Raw genomic sequence first — 23,893 nt, 5'->3', positions numbered from 1 at the left:
TGGAGTTGCAATTTAAATAACATTATCAGTCATGGCCTCACAGAAAAGATGTTAGCACTAAGAAGCAATGAGCCACGAGAATATCTGGGGAAAGAACCTTCCTAACAGGTGAGACAACTGCAGAGGCCCTTGTGGCTGACAGCAGAAGCAGCCATGGGGAGAGATGTAGGAACTGAAATAACAGGTAAAGACAAGGGAGTGTGACACACAGATCAGGTAGAGCATGTAGGCCATTGTAAGGCCATTAGATTTTACTCTGCACAAGATGGCAATCTTTGAAAAGGTTTTAAAGGAAGTGTTGCATGATCTGACTTAATGTTTAAAGGCTCATCTGGCTGCTGAGTTAAGACTAGATTTTGTGGAGGAAGGAATGGAAACAGGAAGTATTAAGTTCTTACAGTAATCCATGGAAGACGTGATGGTGGTGTGGACAGGGTTGTGGAAGAAGTCCTAAGAAGTGATCAGATTCCGGGGATATTTTTGAAGGTAAAACCTTTAGATGTGGGATAAAGATAAATCAACGATGATCCCAAAGTTTTTGGGTGAACGGTAGGATTGCTGTTTAATTAGGTGGCACGTTTTGAGGGCAAGATCAGGATTTGTTTTTGGACATGCTAGGCTTGAGGTGTCTAGTAGACATCAAAATGGAGATGTCAGGTGTGTGTGTATATGTGCATGTGTGTCCATAAGCATATGTATTATGTATATGTATGTAAATATAAGTTGAGTTTAGGGGAGAGGTCTGAGCTGAATATACACGTTTGGGAGTCTTAGGTTTGTAAGATAATTTTTTTCTAGGTATATTTCTTTGAATTGAGCTCTTAACTGAAGAAAGCATTAGGAATGACTGGTAAGTTCTTGTCATTAGCGTGTCAAGCCTTTGAAAAGTGTTTAAGAACAAAAGTGACTAGGAGGGGTGATAAGTCAGATTGGGAAGGAGCCATGAGGTGGGCTTCTTCAATTGGTAATGTTTTGTTTCTTGCACTTGGTACTAGTTACATGAGTGTGTTTGTTTTATGAAAATTCATCAAGTTGTATACTTATGATTTTTGTTCTTTTCTATATGTATGCTGTAATTAGGTGTGTGCTCCTGCATAATTTACTTAAAAATCCTATAATAAGGGCTATATAAAAAGCACAAAGTAGTGTATGCTAAGTTTCCAGGAAAGAGTAGAAACCATAACTGCTGTTAGAACATAGAAGAGGGAATGATCAGTAGTGTCCATAAACTTTTCATTGAAAGCACTACTTACACAAGTAGAAACATAGGAGAGCTTTCTAGAGAAGATAAAACACAAAAATCTGTACTTTGTCTTTACTAGAGAAATAGGAGTGCTCAGGGGCCACTGTGGAGAAAAACTTGAAAGGAGGATTCATTTTTTAAAACAGGAAAATAAAGTCAATATGGATTATGTGTAGATAAACCTTATTATCATATGAAGTTGACTTTTATTATGCATCAGTTATTCATACTCAAACGTTTTGAAGTCAGGTTATCCCTTTTGTTTCTATTAGTAACTCCTAAAAAGAATGTTTCATTAGTATCCCCTTTACAATTATCTTAGATAAGGACTTTCTGCAGACTTTAAAGGATAACCAAATAATCTCCCTCATCTTTATATGAGATGAAGATAAAGATGAGATAAAGGTGAATTATTTATATTTACTTCAAAGCTAAAGGAGTCATCCTTAACCCTTGCTGATTCTCCCCCTTAAAAGCTGAAAGAGAGGGGTGCCTGGGTGGCTCAGTTGGTTAAGCGGCTGCCTTCGTTCGGCTCAGGTCATGATCCCAGGGTCCTGGGATCAAGCCCCATGTCTGGATCCCTGCTCAGCGGAGAGCCTGTTTCTCCCTCCCCCTCTGCTGCTCCCCCTGCTTGTGCTCTCTCTCTCTCTGTCAAATAAATAAAATCTTTAAAAAAAAAAAAAAAGCTGAAAGAGAGGTCTGTAAGGGAGAAAAATCAAATAAGGATGATCTAGTCCCTAAACAATGAGTCTTCTCTACAGCATCCAGTAAGACTAGGTGAGCCACAAATGTGAGTCATATTTGTAATTTAAAATTTTCTAGTAGCCATGTTTAAAAAAGTGAAAAGAAGCAGATGAAATTATATTTAATAATATATTTTATTTAATCCAAAGCCATTTTAATTGAAGTATTTTTACATCTTTTTTTTTTGTTCTCAGTCTTTTAAATCTGGTGTGTATTTACACTCACAGCACATGTCAGTTAGGACTTGTCACATTTCAAGTTTTCAGTAGCCGCTTGTGGCTAAAGGGCAGCTCCAGAGCTGCAATTGAAAGTTACTGCACAGCTGACTTCAAAAAAAATGTTACTCATTTTTAAGAGTTTCACTTGTTCAGCAAATGGTTATTGAGTACTTCCTATGTGTCTTGTATTTAGTTTAGCCCAAAACACTGTACCGAAACTACCAGAAGGTATTTCACTGAGATTCTGTCATAAATAATACTTCCTCATAATAAATTCTAAAATTATACTTATGAAAAACAGAATCTAGTTTTCTTATTATATGCTTTTTAAAATATTGACTTGCTTCAACCAAGTTTTTTTATTTAAAGCCTAGATAATTGTGCGTATTTATAGAAGTGTAAACTTTTATCTAATATGGGTATTTTTTAGCTGCATTTCAGCCTTGAAGATTAAAACAACATTAAATTTATTTGAAAACTTTGTGTGATAGTTATTGAATTTATAAATTAATTTAATCAATTTAGGTAAGTAAAGGGCAAGAGTGGCTATTTTTCACAATTTTTCAAGTGTGATTGAGCCTTTCATCAATTTTGAATATTTTAGCATAAAATGTATTTTGGAACTGATGAGTTTTTTTTTTATTAGTGTGTGCCAAACATTTTGTCTCAAATTTGTCATAGTCATGTTTCTTAAGAAACAAATCTTGCCGCGTGCTTCGGTGGCTCATTCGTTAAGCGTCTGCCTTCAGCTTAGGTCATGATCCCAGGGTCCTGGGATCGAGCCCCACATTGGGCTCCCTGCTCAGTAGGAAGCCTGCTTCTCCCTCTCCCACTTCCCCTGCTTGTGTTCCCTCTCTTGTTGCGTCTCTCTCTGTCAAATAAATAAAATCTTTTAAAAAAGAAAAGAAAAAGGAACAAATCTTGCTTTTGGTGCCTACATTGATTATTTGTACATTTGATGTTCCAAATGATTTCTTTTTTTTTTTTTTTAAGATTTTTATTTATTTTTTGACAGAGAGAGAGAGAGCGAGAGAGGGAACACAAGCAGGGGGAGTGGGAGAGGGAGAAGCAGGCTTCCCTGCTGAGCAAGGAGCCCGATGTGGGGCTCCATCCCAGGACCCTGGGATCATGACCTGAGCTGAAGGCAGACGCTAAACGACTGAGCCACCCAGGTGCCCCAAATGATTTCTGATATTTTTTACATACTAATTGTTATGACCTGGGTTGTCAAGTAAAAGTTTTAAAAATACTTGGTTTGGTTTGAAATTTTAGATATCTTTATATACATTTTTTTCACCTCTCTCTCTCTCTCTCTCTCTCTCTCTCTCTGCATAGGTATATAAAATACTAGTAAAGAAAACCCCAGAAGAAAGTTGGGTAGTTTTCAGAAGATACACTGACTTCTCTAGACTTAATGATAAAGTAAGTACTTTAATAAATCTAAAACGGACTTTTCAGTTTCAAATTATTATCTGTTCCTGACAGTTCTGCTGTTAAATATTTGTGAGTTCTCCTTGTTAGTTATCTGAGTGAAGTCAAACTTTGCTAGTTCCTAAGAAAATTAACTATTTTATTTCATTTTAATAGCCTAAAGACCCATCTTTACACATAACTTCCTTTTTTTAGAAACAAAAAATTATTTTTAGTATAAAAGTATGAAAATCTTAAAACTGCTAACAGAAATATAAATGATTATATAGGGGTGCCTGGGTGACTCAGTCGTTAAGCATCTGCCTTCAGCTCAGGTCATGATCCCAGGGTCCTGGGATCAAGCCCAGCATTGGGCTCCCTGCTCCGTGGGAAACCTGCTTCTCCCTCTCCCACTCCCCTTGCTTGCTTGTGTTCCTGCTCTCACTATCTCTGTCTCTGTCAAATAAATAAATAAAATGATTATATAAGCTTGTGAATTTGATAAAGATGTATATAAGATTCCCCTAAATCATATGACTATAAGGGAATGATCAACAAAAAATATTTCTAACATAGTGTATTAGTTTTCTATTGCTGTTAACAAATTACCACAAACTTTGTGACCTAAAACATAACTGTTTATTATCTAGTGATTTAGGTGGACTCAGCTGGGTTTGCCACTTAGGGTTAGAGAAAGTCAAAGTCAAGCTGTTGGCTAGACTGGGCTCTTCTCTGGAGGCTCTGAGAAAGTATCAGCTTTTGGGTTCATTCAGGTTGTTGGCAGAGTTCAGTTTCTTGTAGTTGTAAGACCAGGGTCCCCATTTCCTTGCTGGTTGTCAGCCAGAGGTTGTTCTTAGTTCATAGAGTGCTGTCCAGTCTTTGCACATGGCCCCTGCACCTTCAAAGTCAGCAGTAGCAGGTCGAGTCCTTTTTGTGCTTTGAATCTCTCTGACTTTCTCTTCTGCCACCAGCCAGGGGGAAAGCTAGACTTTTAAAGGGCTCATGATAAGATCAGGCTCACCGAGATAATCTCTCTATCTTAAGGCCAATTGAAAAGTAACCCTAATTACGTCTGCGTAATCTCTTTTAATGTGTGACATAACAAAATCACAGAAGCAACACCAGGGACAAAGATCATGGGGCCATCTTGGGTGCCTGGGTGGCTCAGTTGGTTAAGCGACTGCCTTCGGCTCAGGTCATGATCCTGGAGTCCCTGGATCGAGTCCCACATCGGGCTTCCTGCTCGGCAGGGAGTCTGCTTCTCCCTCTGACCCTCCCCCCTCCCATGTGCTCTCTCTCTCATTCTCTGTCTCTCAAATAAATAAATAAAATCTTTAAAAAAAAAAAAAGATCATGGGGCCATCTGGAATTCTGCTTACTGCACATATGAAACAAAGAAAATAATAAAAGCCTCAATGTATTAAAAACTCTTGAAAGTAAATTAGAGTAAACCCAAAAGTAGAAAATACTACAAATGATGTGAACAAGGCAAACCACAGAAGAAATATAAGTGACCAATAAATTTGGAAAACATTTGATATCACAAGGACTCAAAGGAAAATTAAGAAACTATTTTTCACCCATCAAGTTAACAGACATTTAAGTGGTATTATCCATTGTTGGAAATATGAATCTTCCTAGGGGACACAACTTCCTAAAGTTGTACATAATTTTGATACAATAATCACATTTCTGGGATTTATCCAATATAAGAAATCATGGATATGGACAATATTTAGCTCTAAGGATACTTTTCACTGTGTTTTATTCATTGTTATTTTCTTTGTGTTTTAATTTGTTTTTAATAGTTAAAAATTAGAACCAACCTAAATTTGGGGAATTGATAGGGAATTGAGTAAATTGCAGTACGAATGTAATAAAGAAAGAGCTGAGATGTCCACAGAGCTAGAGGGAAATCAATTGAGGCAGGTGAGGGTGGTAGTATTTTAGAAACCAGGAGCATTTCTCCAAAGGAAGCAAGTGGTTTATGATGTTTCTAAGAGGCTAAGTAACCTTGGATTTTGTCTTTGGATCAGAAATCACTCCCTAATTTTGACAGGTGTTTAGTAGAGGAAACTTTACTGGTCCTGTTTTCTCCCATCTGCCACCTTCACTCTCAAAACTTCTAAAGTTAGTATATCCTTATCATTTTTGGTGGTAGGAAACCCATTTATGTGATTTTGCAGTTGCCTGGCTGCCAAAAAGTTTCTGCCATTCTAAAAACCTCAATTTGAATGAAAGGTAAAATATAAAATGCTAAACTATTTTATTCTTTATTTAGGTATTATCAAGATGACTTTTTGTAATATGCCAAAATAAAGTATTATTTGTAATATATTTCCATCATTAAATATGAATTTTATTTAAGGTTCCTGAGTTATTATTACACTGATGAATTAAAAACCTATAATTCTGTACTTATAATTAAATAATAATTAATAATAATTAAGAAGATCAAAGTAATTCATGAAGTTACCAGATACTTAAGTGGAATTCTTAACTTGCTTATGAAATTGTTATAATTTTTGTTCATGAAGACTAATTTCTAACAGTTTCAATTTAGAGCTATTTAATCCTTTATGACTTGCTACTTTTCTTTTGAGGGCTCAATTATTATTTAATGTTTACTTCTCTTTACCTCTCTGGATTCATCTTTATATTGCTATAATAGTTCTTATCTTAGGCAAGTTGAGATTTAGATAACTCTTAAGCTTTTAAAGAAGGATGTTAGTAGGAATTTAAGTTAGTAAATATCTCCTACATATTCCAAGTTGGGCACTTAAAATTAATAAGTATCTATGTCAGTGTTCTAGGTACCAGAAAGAGCTCTATCCATCACCAGCTTTTACTTGCAAGAATCAAAAAAATATGTGTAAAAGACCACAGTCTGGGGGAAAATATTTGTCATACTTATTACATCTGACAGAGGACCTGTATCCAGAATATATAAAGAACTCTTGCAACTTAATAATAAAAAGATAAATAACCCAATTTTTTTAAATGGAGGGGTTAGAAGAGTTGAATAGATAATTCACCAAAAATATGCAAATCTAAAAAAGCCCATAAGAAAATAGTTAACATCATTTGTCAACAGAGAAATGCATATTAAAGCCACAGTGAAATACTACTACATACCCACCAGAATGGCTAACATTACAAGGATGGATAATGCCAAGTGTTGGCAAGGATATGGAGCAGCTGTAATGCCTGTGTATATACAACTGGTAGAAATCAGTAAGTAAACTATTGAGATATAAAAAGTTTAGCTGAGGGGCGCCTGAGTGGCTCAGTCGTTAAGCGTCTGCCTTTGGCTCAGGTCATGATCGCAGGGACCTGGGATTGAGCCCCGCATCGGGCTCCCTGCTCCGCGGGAAGCCTGCTTCTCCCTCTCCCACTCCCCCTGCTTGTGTTCCCTCTCTTGCTGTGTCTGTCTCTGTCAAATAAATAAATAAAATCTTTAAAAAAAAAAAGTTTAGCTGAATTTCATTATTTTATTTTAAGTTTATTTCATGAACAAGTTCATGTAGTTAACAGGATAGATTTTATAGAATTGATATGTTGAGTTGAACATTGTATTTTCTTTTTTCTTCTTTTTCAGTTAAAAGAGATGTTTCCAGGCTTTCGATTAGCACTTCCACCAAAACGCTGGTTCAAAGATAATTACAATGCTGACTTTTTAGAAGATAGGCAACTAGGATTACAAGCATTTCTTCAAAATTTAGTGGCTCACAAAGACATTGCTAACTGGTATGTAACAAACTGAAACAACTTGTTTAAACTAAAGAACAAATATAGGACCATAGTTATTCAAGCACAAAAATACAAAGTAGGAATATAATTACTTGTCCTCTCTAATATGGTACTACTTGGAATTTTCTTGCTTTTTATCAGTAAGAATTTTATTTGGCATTTGATTTGTATTAACCCTTTTAAAAAGTCAGCAAAGTTAAAAATTTTTCAATATAAAAAAAAATTTAGGGGCGCCTGGATGGCCCAGTTGGTTAAGTGTCTGTCTGCCTTCAGCTCAGGTCATGATCTCCCAATCTTGAGATCAAGCCCCATGTTGGCTCCCTGCTCAGTGGGGAGTCTGCTTGTCCCTCTCCCTCTGCCCCTCCCCACCCCCTGCTTGTGTGTGTGCTCTCTCTCTCTCATATAAATAAATAAAGTCTTTAAAAAAATTTTTAAGTTAAAAATTCGGTGTACCATATACTCAAACCACCCAACAGTAAACTTGATTTTAGTATTTAGTATTTTAGCAATCATTTAAACAAAGTGGCCCACATATTAGATTTTTGGTTAATATAACATTATATAATTGTGAAGGTAATATTCTTACATTTCTCCAAAGTAATGCAAAAATATGAAGATTGTGAAGTTGGGTTAATGTATATAGAGGGTAAAGTGTGAAAATAAAAACCATTAAAGAGGGAGAGAAAGGATCTATACAGTTTTTTGCTTCTGAAAATATTTATAAGAAAATTGTTTTATGATTTAATATCAGCTAAGTGTCTGTTTTTGGAATTTACATTATCAGATAAATTTGAACTCTTTTGATAGTTACAAGGCAGCATTTACAAGGCAGCAATAGCATATTGTTTAACTATCTATATCTGTAACTGTCTTCAGCAGTTTTTCACATAAGGTTGGAAAACAAGGCAACCATCCTGTCTCACTTTTTCTCCCCTTTTTTCTCAATCTTTTTATTTTAATGTATATCATTAAATATACATTAATTACATTAATGTAATATAATACATAACACAAATGCCATGCATATACATCTTGTTTCCTAATGTGTGCTGCCCAAGCTTGATGGCTACTGCTTGAGATCTCTGCCAGTCCCCCTCATTTTCCTCTATGAAAGGAACTACAAGTTAGACCCCTTCTCTCAACTCCAGATTCATATCTGCATTTGCCTCCTTGACATCTCCTTCAGATATCTCAAAGTGACATCAAACCCAGGTAAAAGCTTACTCTCCAGACTTTTCCCAATGTTCAGCAGCAGCATTTACCCAGAACCTGGGAGTCATCCTTGACACAACCCTCTCTACCCTTATCCCTTCCTTTATATTTTAAATTCCACTCAAATCTACTTTTCTCCACTCCTGCCATCACCACCCTAGTCTAAGCCATTATCTCTTACCTGAATCACTGCAGAAGGTTTCCTCTGGTCTTCCTCATCTGCTCTTATTTCTGTAGCTCATTGGAGCCACAGTGATCTTTTTTAATGCAGTTGAAGTCATTTTTTCTGGTCCCTGCCTACCTGCCTGTCTTTCCAACTTCATGTTTTATTATTCCTCCCTGACCTTGTTCTCTGTACTTAGCTGTATTGGTCTTTTAATTCTCCAAAATCACCTTGTTCCTTTGTCCCTTAGGGCCTTCAAAGGAAAGACAATGTTTGTTCCCTGGAAAGACAATGTTTCACACTACTACCCCACCCAGCCCTGGCCTAGATAATATCTATATATCCTTCATATTTCAGTTAAAGACTTCACTTCCTTGGGCTTTTCTAACCATCCCCTCACTTACCACCACCACCACCAAAGTTTAGTTCTTTCTTATAGAATCTGTACCAGTCCTCAGCTGGTTCTGAGAGACAAATCCTAGTGCCTTAAGTGAGACACCCATTGTATGTATGAATTAACTTCTCACCTGTACTTCCAGGATGGTACTAGCTATGTGCCAGTCTTAAGGGCATTGAGAAAATAGTCCCTCAAGTCATTGTCCTTAGCATCTGATTCTCTCATGGAATCCCAGCTGAGAAAGGCTGGTTGGTACTTTAATCTCAGCATTTCAGTTTGTAAGTATTTCTCTGATTATTTGATTGTGTTTCTCCTACCGGGTTGTAAAGTGCATATGTAATTGTAGGTCATTTGGCTGTTTTGCTCACGATTCAATGTGCAGCACTTAACACAGTGCTAATACAAAGTCTGTGCTCAGTAAGAGTACCTGTTAAACAAATGGCTGGATATTTGCTATTGTATTATTTATAAGAAACAAGTTTGAAGGAAATATGACAAAATATTAGTGATTGTGTGTTCTAGGCGGGGGAACGTGGGTGCTCCCTACTTTTCAAAATTTTTACATCTCAAAAGAAAAAAAGGGCTAGTGTTAATTCAGACACACAAAGCAGGAATAAAAACCAACAAACTCTAAAATCATAGCAAGAGCCTTTTGAAGAACATATATCTTAGACCATACCAAAAGAAGACTTTTACAGCTAAAAAGTCAACATACATATCTTATCCCCTTTATCTTCTCTTTTATTCAGTAAACCTTTATGTCTTAGTATTAAAAATATTGTGGTGAGGGGCGCCTGGGTGGCTCAGTTGGTTGAGCAACTGCCTTCAGCTCAGGTCATGATCCTGGAGTCCCGGGATCGAGTCCCACATCAGGCTCCCTGCTCAGCAGGGAGTCTGCTTCTCCCTCTGACCCTCCCCCCTCTCATGTGCTCTCTCTCTCCTCTCATCCTCTCTCTCAAATAAATAAATAAAATCTTTAAAAAAAAAAAATATTGTGGTGACTTAAAATCAAATTTATTCTATAAATGACTATACTCTATTTTTATATATTGAAATATTAAATAATATAAACCACATTAATAAACTGATTTTGTGATATCTTGATTTTTTAAATAGTGAAAGCATATCTTAGTTTTGTCTCATTTTTTTAAAAATTATGGGTAGTAGATCTCTGTCTCTAAGGTAGGCATATAAGGTACATTTGAGATCCTGTTACTAAAACTGTACACTTTTTTTTAAAGATTTATTTATTTATTTGAGGCTGGAAGGAGCAGAGGGAGAGAATCTTCAAACATACTCCCTTGCTGAGTGCGGAGCCGGACGTGGGGCTTGATCTCACCACCCATGAGATCATGACCTGAGCCAAAACCAGGAATGGGACACTCAGCTAGCTGAGTCACCCAGGCACCCCTAAGACTGTATACTTTAAGAACAGTGGTAGTGGTCTTGCTCAACTCATAAATAGGTGTTTCAGAGAAACAAATTTTCTTGGCCAAATAAATTGGAAAAGGTTTCATTTGACATTCCTAGAGTATTGAAAGTTCTAAGAAGTCTTACATGAAAGAATGTAGTGCGCCTCACATTTGCCTACTTACTTGCCTTTGTCATGTTGCATCATCAAACATTTAGGGATTACTGTCAGATAAATTGAACTCAAGATGAAGTATTTATGCCTTGTTTATTCTAGAGTAACCATTATCTTTTTTGTGGGTTATGGGTACCATTATTTATTTCACAGTTTAAAAAGCTTCTTAATAAGCTTCTGTTTAAAGCTTGAGTAAAGGGAGGGGAAGAAGAGTTATTTATCTGTATCTTAAGCATTTGCTCTGTGTCGACCCAAGAAGGATATGAAAGAAACTGAGGGTGTACTCATTGGTCTTAAAATTCATTTGAAGAAATTCGGCTTCTGTATGAACAAAATAAGGGAGTTTATGAAAGGCTACTTGTATGATACAGGTTATAAAAGTAGCAGGAACTCAGAGAAGGGGAAGATTGGTCCTTTGTTCAATGATCAAGCAATACTGGAAGTAGGAAGTAGGATTTGAGAACATTGAAGGCTAAATTAAAATTATGGGTAGGAAGATAAATATGAGCCATAAACAAATAACTAGAAGATACCTAGGAAGTGTAGGATTGCCAAAAGGCATTTATGAATTTCCCCTAAGGGAGAAAAGGAGAAAAGAGAAAATCTCAACACATCTGTATGAAAACCTAAAACAACATTTAAGAATCAGTATTTAGGGGTGCCTGGGTGGCTCATTTGGTTAAGCGTCCAACTCTTGGTTTTAGCTCAGGGTTGTGAGATCACGCCCCCCTCTGTGGGCTCCATGCTCAGCATAGAGTATGCTTGAGACTCTCTCTCACCCTCTCCCTCTGCCCCTCCTAGCCACGCTCACGCTCACACTCGCGCGCGTGCTCTCTCTCTCTCAAATAAATAAATAAATCTTAAGAAAAAAAAAGAATCACTACTTAAAACATCAATTAGTTGTAAATTACCTGTTGGTATACCTATTAGCATCCTTTTAGAGTTGTAATGGCAGCATAGAAAAATTACTATCTTTACATGGCCAAGTAATTATTTGATATTAATTCTTTATAGATTTATAATTGTAGTCCTTTCACTTTCCTTTTTTTATATCCTTAATGCTTCACAACACAGTTACTTCTTAACATTCATGTTGGCTAAGAGCTTGCCGTTACATAACTGGCAGCTCTTAATATTATAACCTCTCTAACTGTAACAAAGCAGAAGTAGAAGAAATAAGAACTGAAAGGATACTAAGGATTGTTGGTCTGAAAGTTTTAAGGTAATATTATTTTCAGATGCATTTAGAAAATACAAAGTAAGAAAACATTAAAAACTTAATATTTTTAAGATTTCAATAAATCAAAGGATTTATTATTAATTTTGTCTGTTCCATAAATATTTATTTAGGTCTCACTCTATATAAGGTAGTGTAGTACACAAAGGTGCATTAGATACTGATCCTTTAATCAAGAAAATTGAATAAGAGGCATAGTCACCGCAAAAAAACTATCATGAGTAGAGTTAGATCTCTTTCAGAGGGGGAAGAGAGAGAGAACTATTGACTGGGAGAATTAGAGGAGGCTTCCTAGAGGGTGACATTTGAGCTGGATTTTAAAGAATTAATGATATTTGGACCGACAAGGAGAAGGTGAATAAGGACCTTACAAATGAGAGGGAGTATGCTATCAAAATGCAGAAGCAAGAAGACACAGGTCCTGTGCCAGCAGCATGTGACTGTCACGGTGAAGGATGTCTAAAGATGGATTGAGGGGAAAAGTCTTACACTGCACAATTGGGTTATAGTTATTTGCTATATATAGTTATTTACAAATTATATATTATAAATGACATATTTTATATATTATAAGTACAGTTATTTACTGGTTTATACTATCTTATGCTACTTTGAAATTGTTGCATCATTTAATCAGCACAGCAAATATTTTACTATTCTCTATTTTCAGAAGCACTATACAAATATCCTGATTTACCAAGTTTTTTTCTTTTTAATTCTTTAAAATAGAGGGGTTAAATTATATAATTTTTTTCATATTACCATCCATCTATAAGGACTTCAGTGCCAAAAATTCATGTTTTAAATTCTATATGTGTTAAGAAAAAAAAAAAAAGGTCAGGATGGATTTGCATTAACAGCAGTTCATAGTAAAAAAAAAAAAAAATAGTGTAGAAGAATTTACATGAAGGAGCAATTGAAAAAAAATGATAATATTTACCCTTTAAAAAGCAAAAGTACTTGGGGGATAAAATAGCCATCTTCACATATTTGAAAGATTGTGATGGGGAGAAAGATTAATCAGACGATACTTAGCTTTAAAACAGTGTCTCTGCAACTAGTGTATCTTGTTAAAGTGAAGCCCTGAATCAGCAGGTCTGGAGCGAAGATTCTGCATTTCTAACAGGTTTCTAGGTGATGCTGATCCAAGGACCTCATTTTTAATAGCAAGACTAACATGTAAAACTAGGAATAATAGTGAGAAATTAGAGGAAGACCCTATCAGTTCAGATAAGAAAGAATTACATATCATTTCAGGCTATCGAATATAAAAATATTCTGCTTTTTTTTTTTTTTTTTTTTTTTGAGAAAGTTTCTCTTTACCTTAAGTATTTAAAAAGGCTAAATAACCATTAGTGGTATTGAAGGGGGGATTATTAAATGGGATATATTGGATTAGATGACTTCTTAGGTCTCTTCTAATGGTAAAATTCAGTAATTCTATAATTCTTGAACAAGAATACTTAAACTATTTTTAAGCATTTTCAACCTGAACTATGTTCTCACAGGAAATTTTTTTAACGTATGTAAATTGTTTTTATATATAAAGATATTATCAAGAGAAGTTAGGTTAGTCTTAGTATTTTTATAATGAAAGAAAAATTCAGTTATATATGCAATAGCTCATATGCCAACTCATGAGAACCAACACATTATTGCTAAGATTGGTCAAGTGATTTTCACCACTAATGTTAGTTTGGTAGACATTCAATTATGGACAGTTTTTTAAAATGCAATGAAGCCAGATATTTTGTATTCAGATACCTCTAAACTCTTATCTAATTAAATTGGGTGTCAGAGACCTTATGCAAAATTCGTTTTTTTGGGCTGAGTAGTGAAATAATTTTAGTCAATTGCTTACCTGATTTTAATCAATGTCTTCAATTGGAAAATGAGGTAATTGAGCTAAGTAGCTTCTAAAAGTTCCCTTTCAACTCTAAATTTCTCATATCCTATTCTTTTTATTGTACTTCCTCATGAATCTTAAGGTCACACCATCAGAAACAACCAGATTTTGACCTTTTAACTCTTAAGACTTTTGGTCTTGTTGCTATTCAGAGTTTACCTTCTTGTGAAAGTAGGAGTATCTGTTAAAACCTAAAATCCATCTCAAATTTGAGAATTGTAGTAGAGTGTTTATCTGTAACAGTGGATAGAAATTTGTTCTGATGCTCTTAACAGTTGCATTAAATTTTTTTCTAATTGTATAACTCTTACAAATAAAGTCATTATTTGTGGAATACTTACTCTATGCTGTGCTAATTGGTTTGAATATGGTCTCTACAGTCCAGAAACATCATCCACCTTTTGGTGAAGCAGACAATACTTGATACTGATAAACAGACAATACTTGGTTTGATAAACAGACAATACTAATAATACAGTGTAATAAGTGCTGTGAAAGGGATCTCTTCAAGGTGCTATGGTAATACATATAAGAATATTGAACCTAGGGGCTCCTGCATAACTCAGTCGCTTAAGAGACTGATTCCGGCTCAGGTCATGATCTCAGAGTCGTGAGATCGAGCCCCACATGGGGCTTTGAGCTGGGCATGGACCCTGCTTGAGATTCTCTCTCTCCCTCTCCCTCTGCCCCTCCCCACCAGTTCACACACCCATTCATGCACCTGCCCGCTCACGCACCTGGCTCCCTTGCACGCACACGCACATGTGCATTCTCTCTCTCTCACTCTCTCTCTGAAAAAAAATTTAAAAAAAGAATACTGAACCTAACATGGGTAGGAAAGGGGATCTAGTCAGAAAAGACTCCATGAGGAGAAAATAGATGAGCTGAGTCACAAAGAATAAATATGAGTTAGCCAGATAAAGGTGGGAAGGATGGGCCAGGATAATAGCAGCAAGCATGAGTAAAGGTATGGAGGCATGAAATAGACATGAAGATGTACTATTTTTGAAGTGTCAGTTAGGAAAGACAGTTAAAACTGAAATGTAGGCAGGTGTTTTATGCCAACAGAAGGATCTTGGCTTTGTGCCCTCTTGCTAGAGGAGGCATAGATGGGTTTTAAGCTGGGTTTGACATAAAACGTTTGTTTTTTAAGTACTCTGGATTAGAAGGAATAAAACTGAACATAGGGACAAAAGTGGGCTAGTAATTAGGCAAGAGATAATCAAGATCTAAACTGGTTCCCCACTGCTTCCATATTCCACCACAGGATTCTAAACGTGAACCCTTCAGCCTCACACCCAACCAGTCCATCTCCACTGTGACCCTCACTGTCACCAGCCTTGATCCCTGAGTCCTTATTCTCCAGGTTGTGTTTAATGTCAATTTTTTGTTATTTTCTTTTAGCTGTTAGAGAATACTGAAGAGAAATACTAACCGATACAACATTTCTGTCTGAAATCCTTGAGGAATATTTTCATACAGTAGCCTTTTTGTGCTTAATCTGATTTTGATAGAATTGGCATCTAGTATTTTTAGTGCACTTTTTACTTAGTTCTTGATTGACCTTTTAATGAATTATAGGCATTAGTTTTAAGGGTTTTTTTTTAAATATACATTTCAAGATGAAGAGTACATTTAGCTATTAAATTACTGGTTTTTTAAAAAAAATTGAAATGTAAACAGATACATATCTATGAAAGAAAAAAAGTAAAATATAATAGTAAATAGAAGATGAAAGTTCCCCACATGAAATAGTTTTTTAAGAAGTTCGAAAATATAGTAAAACTGTGAAAACTTTTTTAGAGAATCAGAGGAAGAAATAACGTTATAGGGCAAATTTGCTCAGATAAAAAAATGCTGAGGGATACCATCTGTGGTCTCCTTATCTTCAGGCAAGCTAAGTCAACAACTGATCTCAATTTTAAAATAGTTTTCCCAAACACACTAAAAAGCTACTCTAGGTAATAAAGGGAATAGATACAAAGTCTTTCTTTACCTTTTAATTCCAGATTGTTGGATTTTTCTCTTAGATAGGTTTCTCTTTTATCCTGTTTTTCTTACCTTTATTATCATAGCCAAATGGAAGCAAAAGTATTAACGATTGAATATGGAGGAGAGATTGGGGGCTATACTGAACCTTTCAGTGAACAAGGAGGAAAAAAAGAAAGACTTTCTTCTTAAAAATTGACTTCTAGGGGGTAACAGGGTGATGGGTATTAAGGAGGGCACAGGTTGTGATGTGCACTGGGTGTTATACGTAACTAGGGATCATTGAACACTACATCAAAAACTAATGATGTACTATACAGTGGCTAACTGAGCATAATAAAAAAATAAAATAAAAACTTCAATTCTCTGGAAAAAAATTAACTTCTATTTAATTTATAGACCATTTAATAATAATAGACTCTGCTATTTATATTTTATTTGAATTCAGTTAATTTGTTTATAAATTATACATTGATAATATGTAGGAAATCAGTGAGCAGAACCATGGCACACATAAGCAGTCAAATATTGATCAAATCTAAATAAGGTTCTCTAGTCAGTGATTCTCACGCAGGGGTAAAGGTTTCCTTTTCTAGGGGGGAAAAAGGTATCAGAATGTCTGTGAAAGAAATTGTTTTCTCAAACATTACCATCTCCCAGAGATTCTTGTGTGTCCCTCTCCTATGGGAATAGTTTGAGCATAATGACTCTCTTCCGCTGCCACCTGAGTCCTGTTGAAACCGAGGAAATGTAGTGAAACCCTGAGAAAGTATTTTATAAATCAGAGTTGTATAGCCAGTTTTAAATTTCGTTCTTATGTTACAGATTAAAGAAGGTGGGGCATGGAATATGACCTTGAGCTGTATTGGAAAAAAACTTAGGGAGTCCATTGGATTTTGTCTGAGTAGCACTCTAGTGAGCTATATAGATCATAAACATTTTTCTCTTTTTACTGAAGTATTAATTGATATACAATATCCCATTAGTTTCAAGTGTACATCATAGTGATTCAGTATTTTTATACATTATAAAATGATTCCCACAGAAAGTCTAGTTACCATCTGTCACTACAAAGTTACTGCAATGTTACTGACTATATTCCCTATGCTATATATTAGGTGAAGGAGATTAAGAGCTACAGACTTTCAGTTGTAAAATAAGTCATGGGGAGGTAATATAGATCATAAAGATGTTTAGGGAAAGAGAATGAAATAGAAAAGCCACTCCAAAAAAGATATGCAGCTGGGTACATTGTCAACATCACTGTTGATCTTGGGCTAAATTTCTACTGTAAGTCAAAGGTATAAAAAGAGATACATATATTCCCTTAACTACTTTGTCTCTCGTAGCAGCAGCATTTCAATAATTAGAGTAATTTGCAAACATAAAAATGTTCCTAAAGAATGAGGAAGTCTGGGTGTAAAGCTATAAGAAAACAATGTCTCACATTGAGTTATCATACACTGAAAGTATTAAAAAGAAAAAAAGACCCTTCTGTAAACTTCTATGCACTTTCCTTATCAATCTTAAAGGCTGTTCTCAGGGTTTCATCTAGACTTTTGACCTCTCAGTCCCAAGATCAGTTTATTTCCTGTGATTCAATTTTTGCCTAATAGTTGGTTTTCTAATAATGGGAAGATAGAAGTATAATAGCTAAACCAAAAGAATGTGTGGTGGTCCTGTTCTTCTCTGTGCTCTTAGACCAATTGCAGTATTCTAGAGGCCTTGGTTAAAGGATACAGACAAGTTGAATGTTTTCTGAGGGAAGTGACCAGCAAGGGGAAAGGATCCAAATGAAACATAATATAACAGAAAAGAATTTAAAGGTGAAAAGGCACATATTTTTGCTCAGACAGATTTAAAGTCTTGCTCTACCACTTGCACTTGTATGAATCATTTTAACTCTCTGAACTTTGGTATCATTTGTAAAATGGAAATATAATGTCTTCACCTCACATGATTATTGTGAAAATTAAATGAAATAGGATATATGAAAGCCCTGTGTGTGAAATGTACTTTAAATTAGAAATGATAACTTTGTGGGGCGATAGATATGTTAATTAACTTGATTGTAGTTCACATTTTACAATGTATACTTAAATCAAGTTGCACACCTTAAATATATACAATTTTTAATTGTCAGTTACACCTCAGTAAAACTGGGGGAAAAACGTTGGTTCCATGAGTGCAGAGACCATACAGGCTGTAAGTACACAATAAATTTTGTTACAGGATTAAAAAAAAAGAAAATATTAGTGTATTAGTATTGCTTTGGGGGAATATAAGGTTAGAGGAACTGTAACATTCTCAACGTGCTTTTAGGGTTATCATGTGAAAAAGGACTTAGATTTGCCCTGAATGGCTCAAAAGCAGAACTAAGATTCATGAGTAGAAGCTGCAGGGAGAAAAATTTCAGCTCACTAGAAGAAATAATTCTCTAATTTTTAGTATTTTTCAAACATAAGATGGTTTATTCTAAGAGGTGGAACGTTCCCTATTCCTGGAGTTGTTTAGGTATACTCTTGGCTGAACACATGAAAAGGATAAAAAGCATACTATGGATCACATTTTTTAAAAAGCAGCTAGATCACATTTAAGATCCTTTCCATCTCTATAATTTCATGATTATGAATACTCAAGTTTTTTTTCAGTTTCCCTGAATCTGTGTCCTTTATTACCTGTATTGTCAAGATTTTATCGTCCACAGATTTACTCCTCTTTGTTCTGTCTTTGCAATCTTCTGGATTAATTTCTTAACACCACTCTCTATACTAATTCACATTATTTTTACTTTTGAAAGGCTTCAATGTATATTCCACCCATTTGTCTCTTCAGGACCATCCCCTGTCATCATCAACCCATCTGACCCAGTATGAACCCCAATGTACATCCCCTTTTCAGCATAGGTTGACATCTATACAGTATATCAAAATACCATATTTTTATCCTTTTATACCTAAAAATTTTAAGTCTCCATGTTTGTTCTAACATGTACACAGAGTTGCCTCTCAGTCCAAAATTGCTTTTAGGAAGGTGAGTATTTTTGTAACAAGGAACTTAAGTTTTCTACCGTTTTAACCTATTTCTGATAATTGCCAAAGACAACAATACCATATTACAGTTGCTCCCTTGAACAACACAGGTTTGAACTGCATAGATCCTCTGATACACAGATTTTTTACAGCATAATACTATAAATGTATTTTCCTTATGATTTTCTAAATAACATTTTCCTTTCTCTAGCTTACTTTATTGTAAAAATGCAGTATATAATATACAATATATGGGTTAATTGACCATTTATGTTACGGAGAAGGCTTCCAGTCAACAGTAGGCTATTAGTAGTTAACTTTTTTTTTTTTTTAAAGATTTTATTTATTTATTTGACAGAGAGAGAGAGAGAGCACAAGCAGGGGGAACAGTTGAGGGAGAGGGAGAAGCAGGTTCCCCGCCAAGCAGGGAACCCGATGCGGAGCTCGATCCCAGGACCCTGGGATCATGACCTGAGCCGAAGGCAGACACTTAACCATCTGAGCCACCCAGGTGCCCCAGTAGTTAACTTTTTGAAGAGTCAAAAGTTATATGCAGATTTTCAGCTACACAGGGGGTCAGCACCCCTAACCCCTGTGTGGTTGAAGGGTCAACTGTATTTCATTATTTTGAAATTTATGGTAATTCAGAAATGAGTTGTTCAGTATTTTTTTCTCTTAAACTCTTCAGGGAAAATATTTATGTAAATTACTGTAATAAACATGATTGCAAGAAAAATCTTTAACTTGTTTCAGAGTAAATATTTTTCAGTTACTTTAGAAGCATCTCCTGACAATGAAACAAATAAAGTATAAATTAGAAATGGTATTTCTTCATAACAAGATAATGACATTTTTAGATTAGTTTAAATTAATAATTTTGGAAGTAATACTGTTTCTATTCATCATTTAGGTTGGTTTCCTATACCATTATTCTGACTTACATTTTATCTCCTGCAGTATGAATTTACAGTCTCTATGTTCATAAGATCTTAGAAAATGGTTTAAAATCTTTGTATCTTCCATAGATTTTATATTTGTATTTGGTTGGTTGTGTGAAAACACATAAACCAACTTGCTGCTTTTGGTATATCCCCAAAACCAACTTGCTTAAAACACTGTATATCTTCAAAGTAACTTTCGCTTTCTGTCTTTTGTAAACTTATTTGTACCCCAGCTTATTTTTTTTTTTTTTTTTTTCCCTTTGAAAAGCCTTGCAGTGAGAGAATTTCTTTGTCTGGATGATCCACCAGGCCCGTTTGATAGCCTAGAAGAAAGCAGGGTAAGTGCTGTATTATATATCACATGGAAAGGGGAACAAATAACACAGTACAATAACTACATTGTTTCTTGAATGGGATAGCAAACAGCAAAATATTATAATTTCACACCATCATAGTTTTACACAGAAAGCTTTTAATGTTTGAGTCAAAGGTGTCTTTCATTGAAATACATGAACCTAGTTCAGTGAAAAAAATAAAAGTTCATAAATGTCATGCCATCAATGAAGCTCTAAAATTAAATCTTGCATTTCTTTTCCTCCTTATTTTTACTATTTGAAAAAAATCATACAGAAATTTATTTTACTACATTTAAAAATGCTGTTTGTATGCTGAGTTTTCTTCCATCTAAATATCAAAGTAAAGAACCTACAATTAAAATCAATTAAAATGTACCCTTCAGAAGTAGAAGTTATTGTCTTGTTATCAATTCAACTCAAGCTTGATGCTCCTCAAATTACGCTAATTGATGTGTTAGAGTGGCCTATTTCTCGAAGCAATTGGCTAGATTCACAAAACAGATTTGGTAATAATAGATTAGGTAGGATTTTATGCAAGTTTTTTTCCCCTAATGTTCAATGGCATTTAAATGGAACAGATTTAATTGGTAGATTTGTAATGTTTTCAGTTAAACTGAATCTGTTCTTTGTATTAGAGTGAATGCCATAGCTTTTTGGAAATAGCTTTATTGAAGTAAAAATTTCATCCATAAAATTAGCTATTTGCTATTCCATTGTAAATGTATAATTTAATAATTTTTAGTAAATTTATAGAACTATGCCACCATCACCATAATTCAGTTTTAGAAATTCCCTTGAAAAAAATTCCTACAAGCCATTTCGCCATCAGTCCAACACTCCCAGCTCCAGACAACTACTGATGTGCTTTCAGTTTCTACAAATTTGCCTTTTCTGTACATTTTATGTAAATAGAGTCGTGTGTGTGTGTGTGTGTGTTCAGTATTCAATATACATAATATTTTACAAATGCAGTATGCATAACATATACAGTATATAATCTTTACATCTACATTCTTTCACTTAGCATCATGTTTTTGAGGGTCAACCATGATATAGCTTCTATGAATATATAGAATATATAGCAATATTTTTTGTTGCTGCATGGTTTTTCGTTGTTTGCATATACCACATTTTGTTTATCTAGTCACCAGTTGGACATTTGAATAGTTTCCACTTTTGTGCTATTTTGAATAATGCTGCTGTGAACAATCTCATAGAGGCTTTGTGTTGACATTTGTCTTCATTTCTCTTGGACTGATCCCTAGAAATGGAATATTTGCTTATATGGCAAATTATGTTTAACTTTTTAAAGAAACTTACAAACTGTTTTTGAAGTAGCTATACCGTTTTACATTCCCACCACTAGTATTTGAGAGTTCCAGTTTATCCATGTCCTCATAAGTGTGATTTATCTGTCTTTGGAGTGTAGTCATTCTTATGGGTGTGTAGTGGTATTGTACTATAGTTTTAATTTGCATTTCCCTAATTTTTTATGTTGGTCACTTTTTTTAAATTTGTTGATCACTTTTTCATGTGTCTTTTAGCCATTTATATGTTTGATGAATTGTCTGTTTAAGTCTTTTGCCCCCCCCCCCTTTTTTTTGTTTGGCTGTTTTATTGAGTTGTAAAACTTCTTTATTTTGAATAAAAGTCCTTTATCAAAGATATCTGATTTGCAAATATTTTCTCCTGATCTGTATGTGTCTTTTCATCTTCTTAATGATGTCTTTTAAAGTACTAATGTGTTTAATTTTAATGAAGTTCATTTTATCACTTTTGTTATGGCTTATGGTGTTGTATCATTAAGAACTCTTTACCCAGGGGCGCCTGGCTATCTCAGTCGGTAGAGCATCCAACTCTTGATCTCGGGCTCATGAGTTCAAGTTCCATGTTGGGCGTGGAACCTACTTTAAAAACAAAAAACAAAAAACTCTTTACCTAACACAGGGTCACAAAAGTTTTCTCCTTCATTTTTTTTCTAGAAGTTTTATAGTTTCAGCTCTTATATTAAGTCTGTAATCTATCCTGACCTAACAGATATTTATAAGGTATGAGGTAAGGGTCTTAAGTTCCTATAGATACCTAATTGTGCCAATACCCTTTATTGTGTTGGCACCTTTATCAAAAATCAAATAAACGAAGGAATGGGTTTGTTTCTGGACTCTTAATTCTCTTCCATTGATCTAGTTACCTATCCTTATGCCAATACCACACGGTCTTGTTTATTATAGCTTTCTTATGGTTACTCTTTACATAGTATATCTTCCCCCCCCCCACTTTTTTTCTTTTTTTTTTTTGCTTTCAATTTGTGTCTTTCAATCTAAGGTCTGTCTCTTGGATATAGCATATAGTTGGGTCTTGGTCTTTTGTTCAGTCTGACATCTTTACATCTGCCATTTTGCAATTTATTTCTACCTGTCTCATCTGTTTTGGTCCTCTTACTCCTTTACTGCCTACTATTGTGTGAAATAAATATTTTTTGTATGCCAGTTTGATTCCTCTATAGAAATTTTTACTTTTTTATTTTTTAATGGTTGCTCTAGGTATTACAGTATGCATCTTAACAGTCTACTTCAGAGTAATGCTTAATTCCAGGGAATTATAAACTTAGCTCCAGTACATCTTTTTCATCCCCCCTCCTTGGTGTTGCTATAATTACATATTTTTTTTTAAGTAAGCTCTAGGCCCAGCATGGTCCTGAGATGAAGAGTCACATGCTCCACTGACTGAGCCAGCCAGACACCCCTATTATTTATTACATATTTTAAATCTATGTCATAAACCCAGTAATACAGTATAATAATTATTTCTTTACACAGTCTTTTTTCTTATAAAGAAATTAAGAGAAGAAATGAGAAAAATATGTTATAAACTCTTTTATATTTATCCATATATTTACTATTTCCAGCCCTCTTCATTCCTTGCTGTGGATTGATATTATCATCTGGTATCACATTCTTTCAGCTTCAAGGCCTTCCTTCCATTAGTATTTTTGTAAGGCAGGTCTGATGGCAACAAATTCTCAGTATTTGTTTACTGGGAATGTTCATTTATGAAGGATAGTTATTGATAGTTTTTTTTCTTCCACTACTTTGTGTCATTCCTCTGTCTTCTGGCTTCCATTGTTTCTGATGAAAAGTCAGCCTTTAATTATATTGCTTCCATGGACATGATGAGCCATTCTGCCCTTGCTACTTTCAAGATTTTTTTCTTTGACTTTCAGCAGTTTGATTATGATATATCAAGGTGTTTATCAAAATTTGGCTTCATTGAGCTTCTTGGATTTTGCAGATTAATGCTCTACATCAGACTTAGGAAGTTGTTGGCCATTATTTCTTCAAATAATTTTTCAGTCCTTTTCTCTTGCCCTTCTCCTTCTGGGATTCCCATTATCCATATGTTTGTATACTTCACATTGTTTCTGAAGTGCTGTTCATTTTCTTTTCAATCATTTTTCCTCTGTTCTTCAGACTGAATAATTTCTATTGATCTATGTTCAAGCTCACGGACTCATTTTTCTGTCATTTCAGATCTGCTGTTCAGCCCCTCATGTTAATTTTTCACTTCAGCTATTGTGCTTTTCAATTTCAGAATTTCTATTTACTTTTATTATTATAATTATTCTATTTCTTTATTGAGTCCATACTGTGTTAATTAATTACTGTAGCTTTATAATTTTTGAATCTGGCAAGACAAGGTTTCCCTTCCTT

At 34.8% G+C, this 23,893-nt stretch overlaps 1 protein-coding gene across 2 annotated transcripts in view; it reads left to right on the top strand.

Annotated features, from left to right (window-relative positions):
- Window positions 1-23,893, top strand: part of SNX16 (sorting nexin 16) — a 42,377-nt gene that overhangs the window by 7,571 nt on the left and 10,913 nt on the right. For both annotated transcript variants that reach the window (XM_032421548.1, XM_032421547.1), the window contains 3 exons: window positions 3,541-3,627; window positions 7,214-7,362; window positions 20,096-20,165. In XM_032421548.1, coding sequence (XP_032277439.1) covers window positions 3,541-3,627; window positions 7,214-7,362; window positions 20,096-20,165 — 306 coding nt within the window. The remainder of the gene's footprint in view (window positions 1-3,540; window positions 3,628-7,213; window positions 7,363-20,095; window positions 20,166-23,893) is intronic.

This window comes from Phoca vitulina, unplaced genomic scaffold (genome assembly GCF_004348235.1).
Source record: "Phoca vitulina isolate PV1807 unplaced genomic scaffold, GSC_HSeal_1.0 scaffold25, whole genome shotgun sequence".
NCBI classification, from domain to species: Eukaryota; Metazoa; Chordata; class Mammalia; order Carnivora; family Phocidae; genus Phoca; species Phoca vitulina.
Note: the sequence above shows the minus strand (reverse complement) of the source record. Positions and strands in the feature narration are given on the sequence as shown.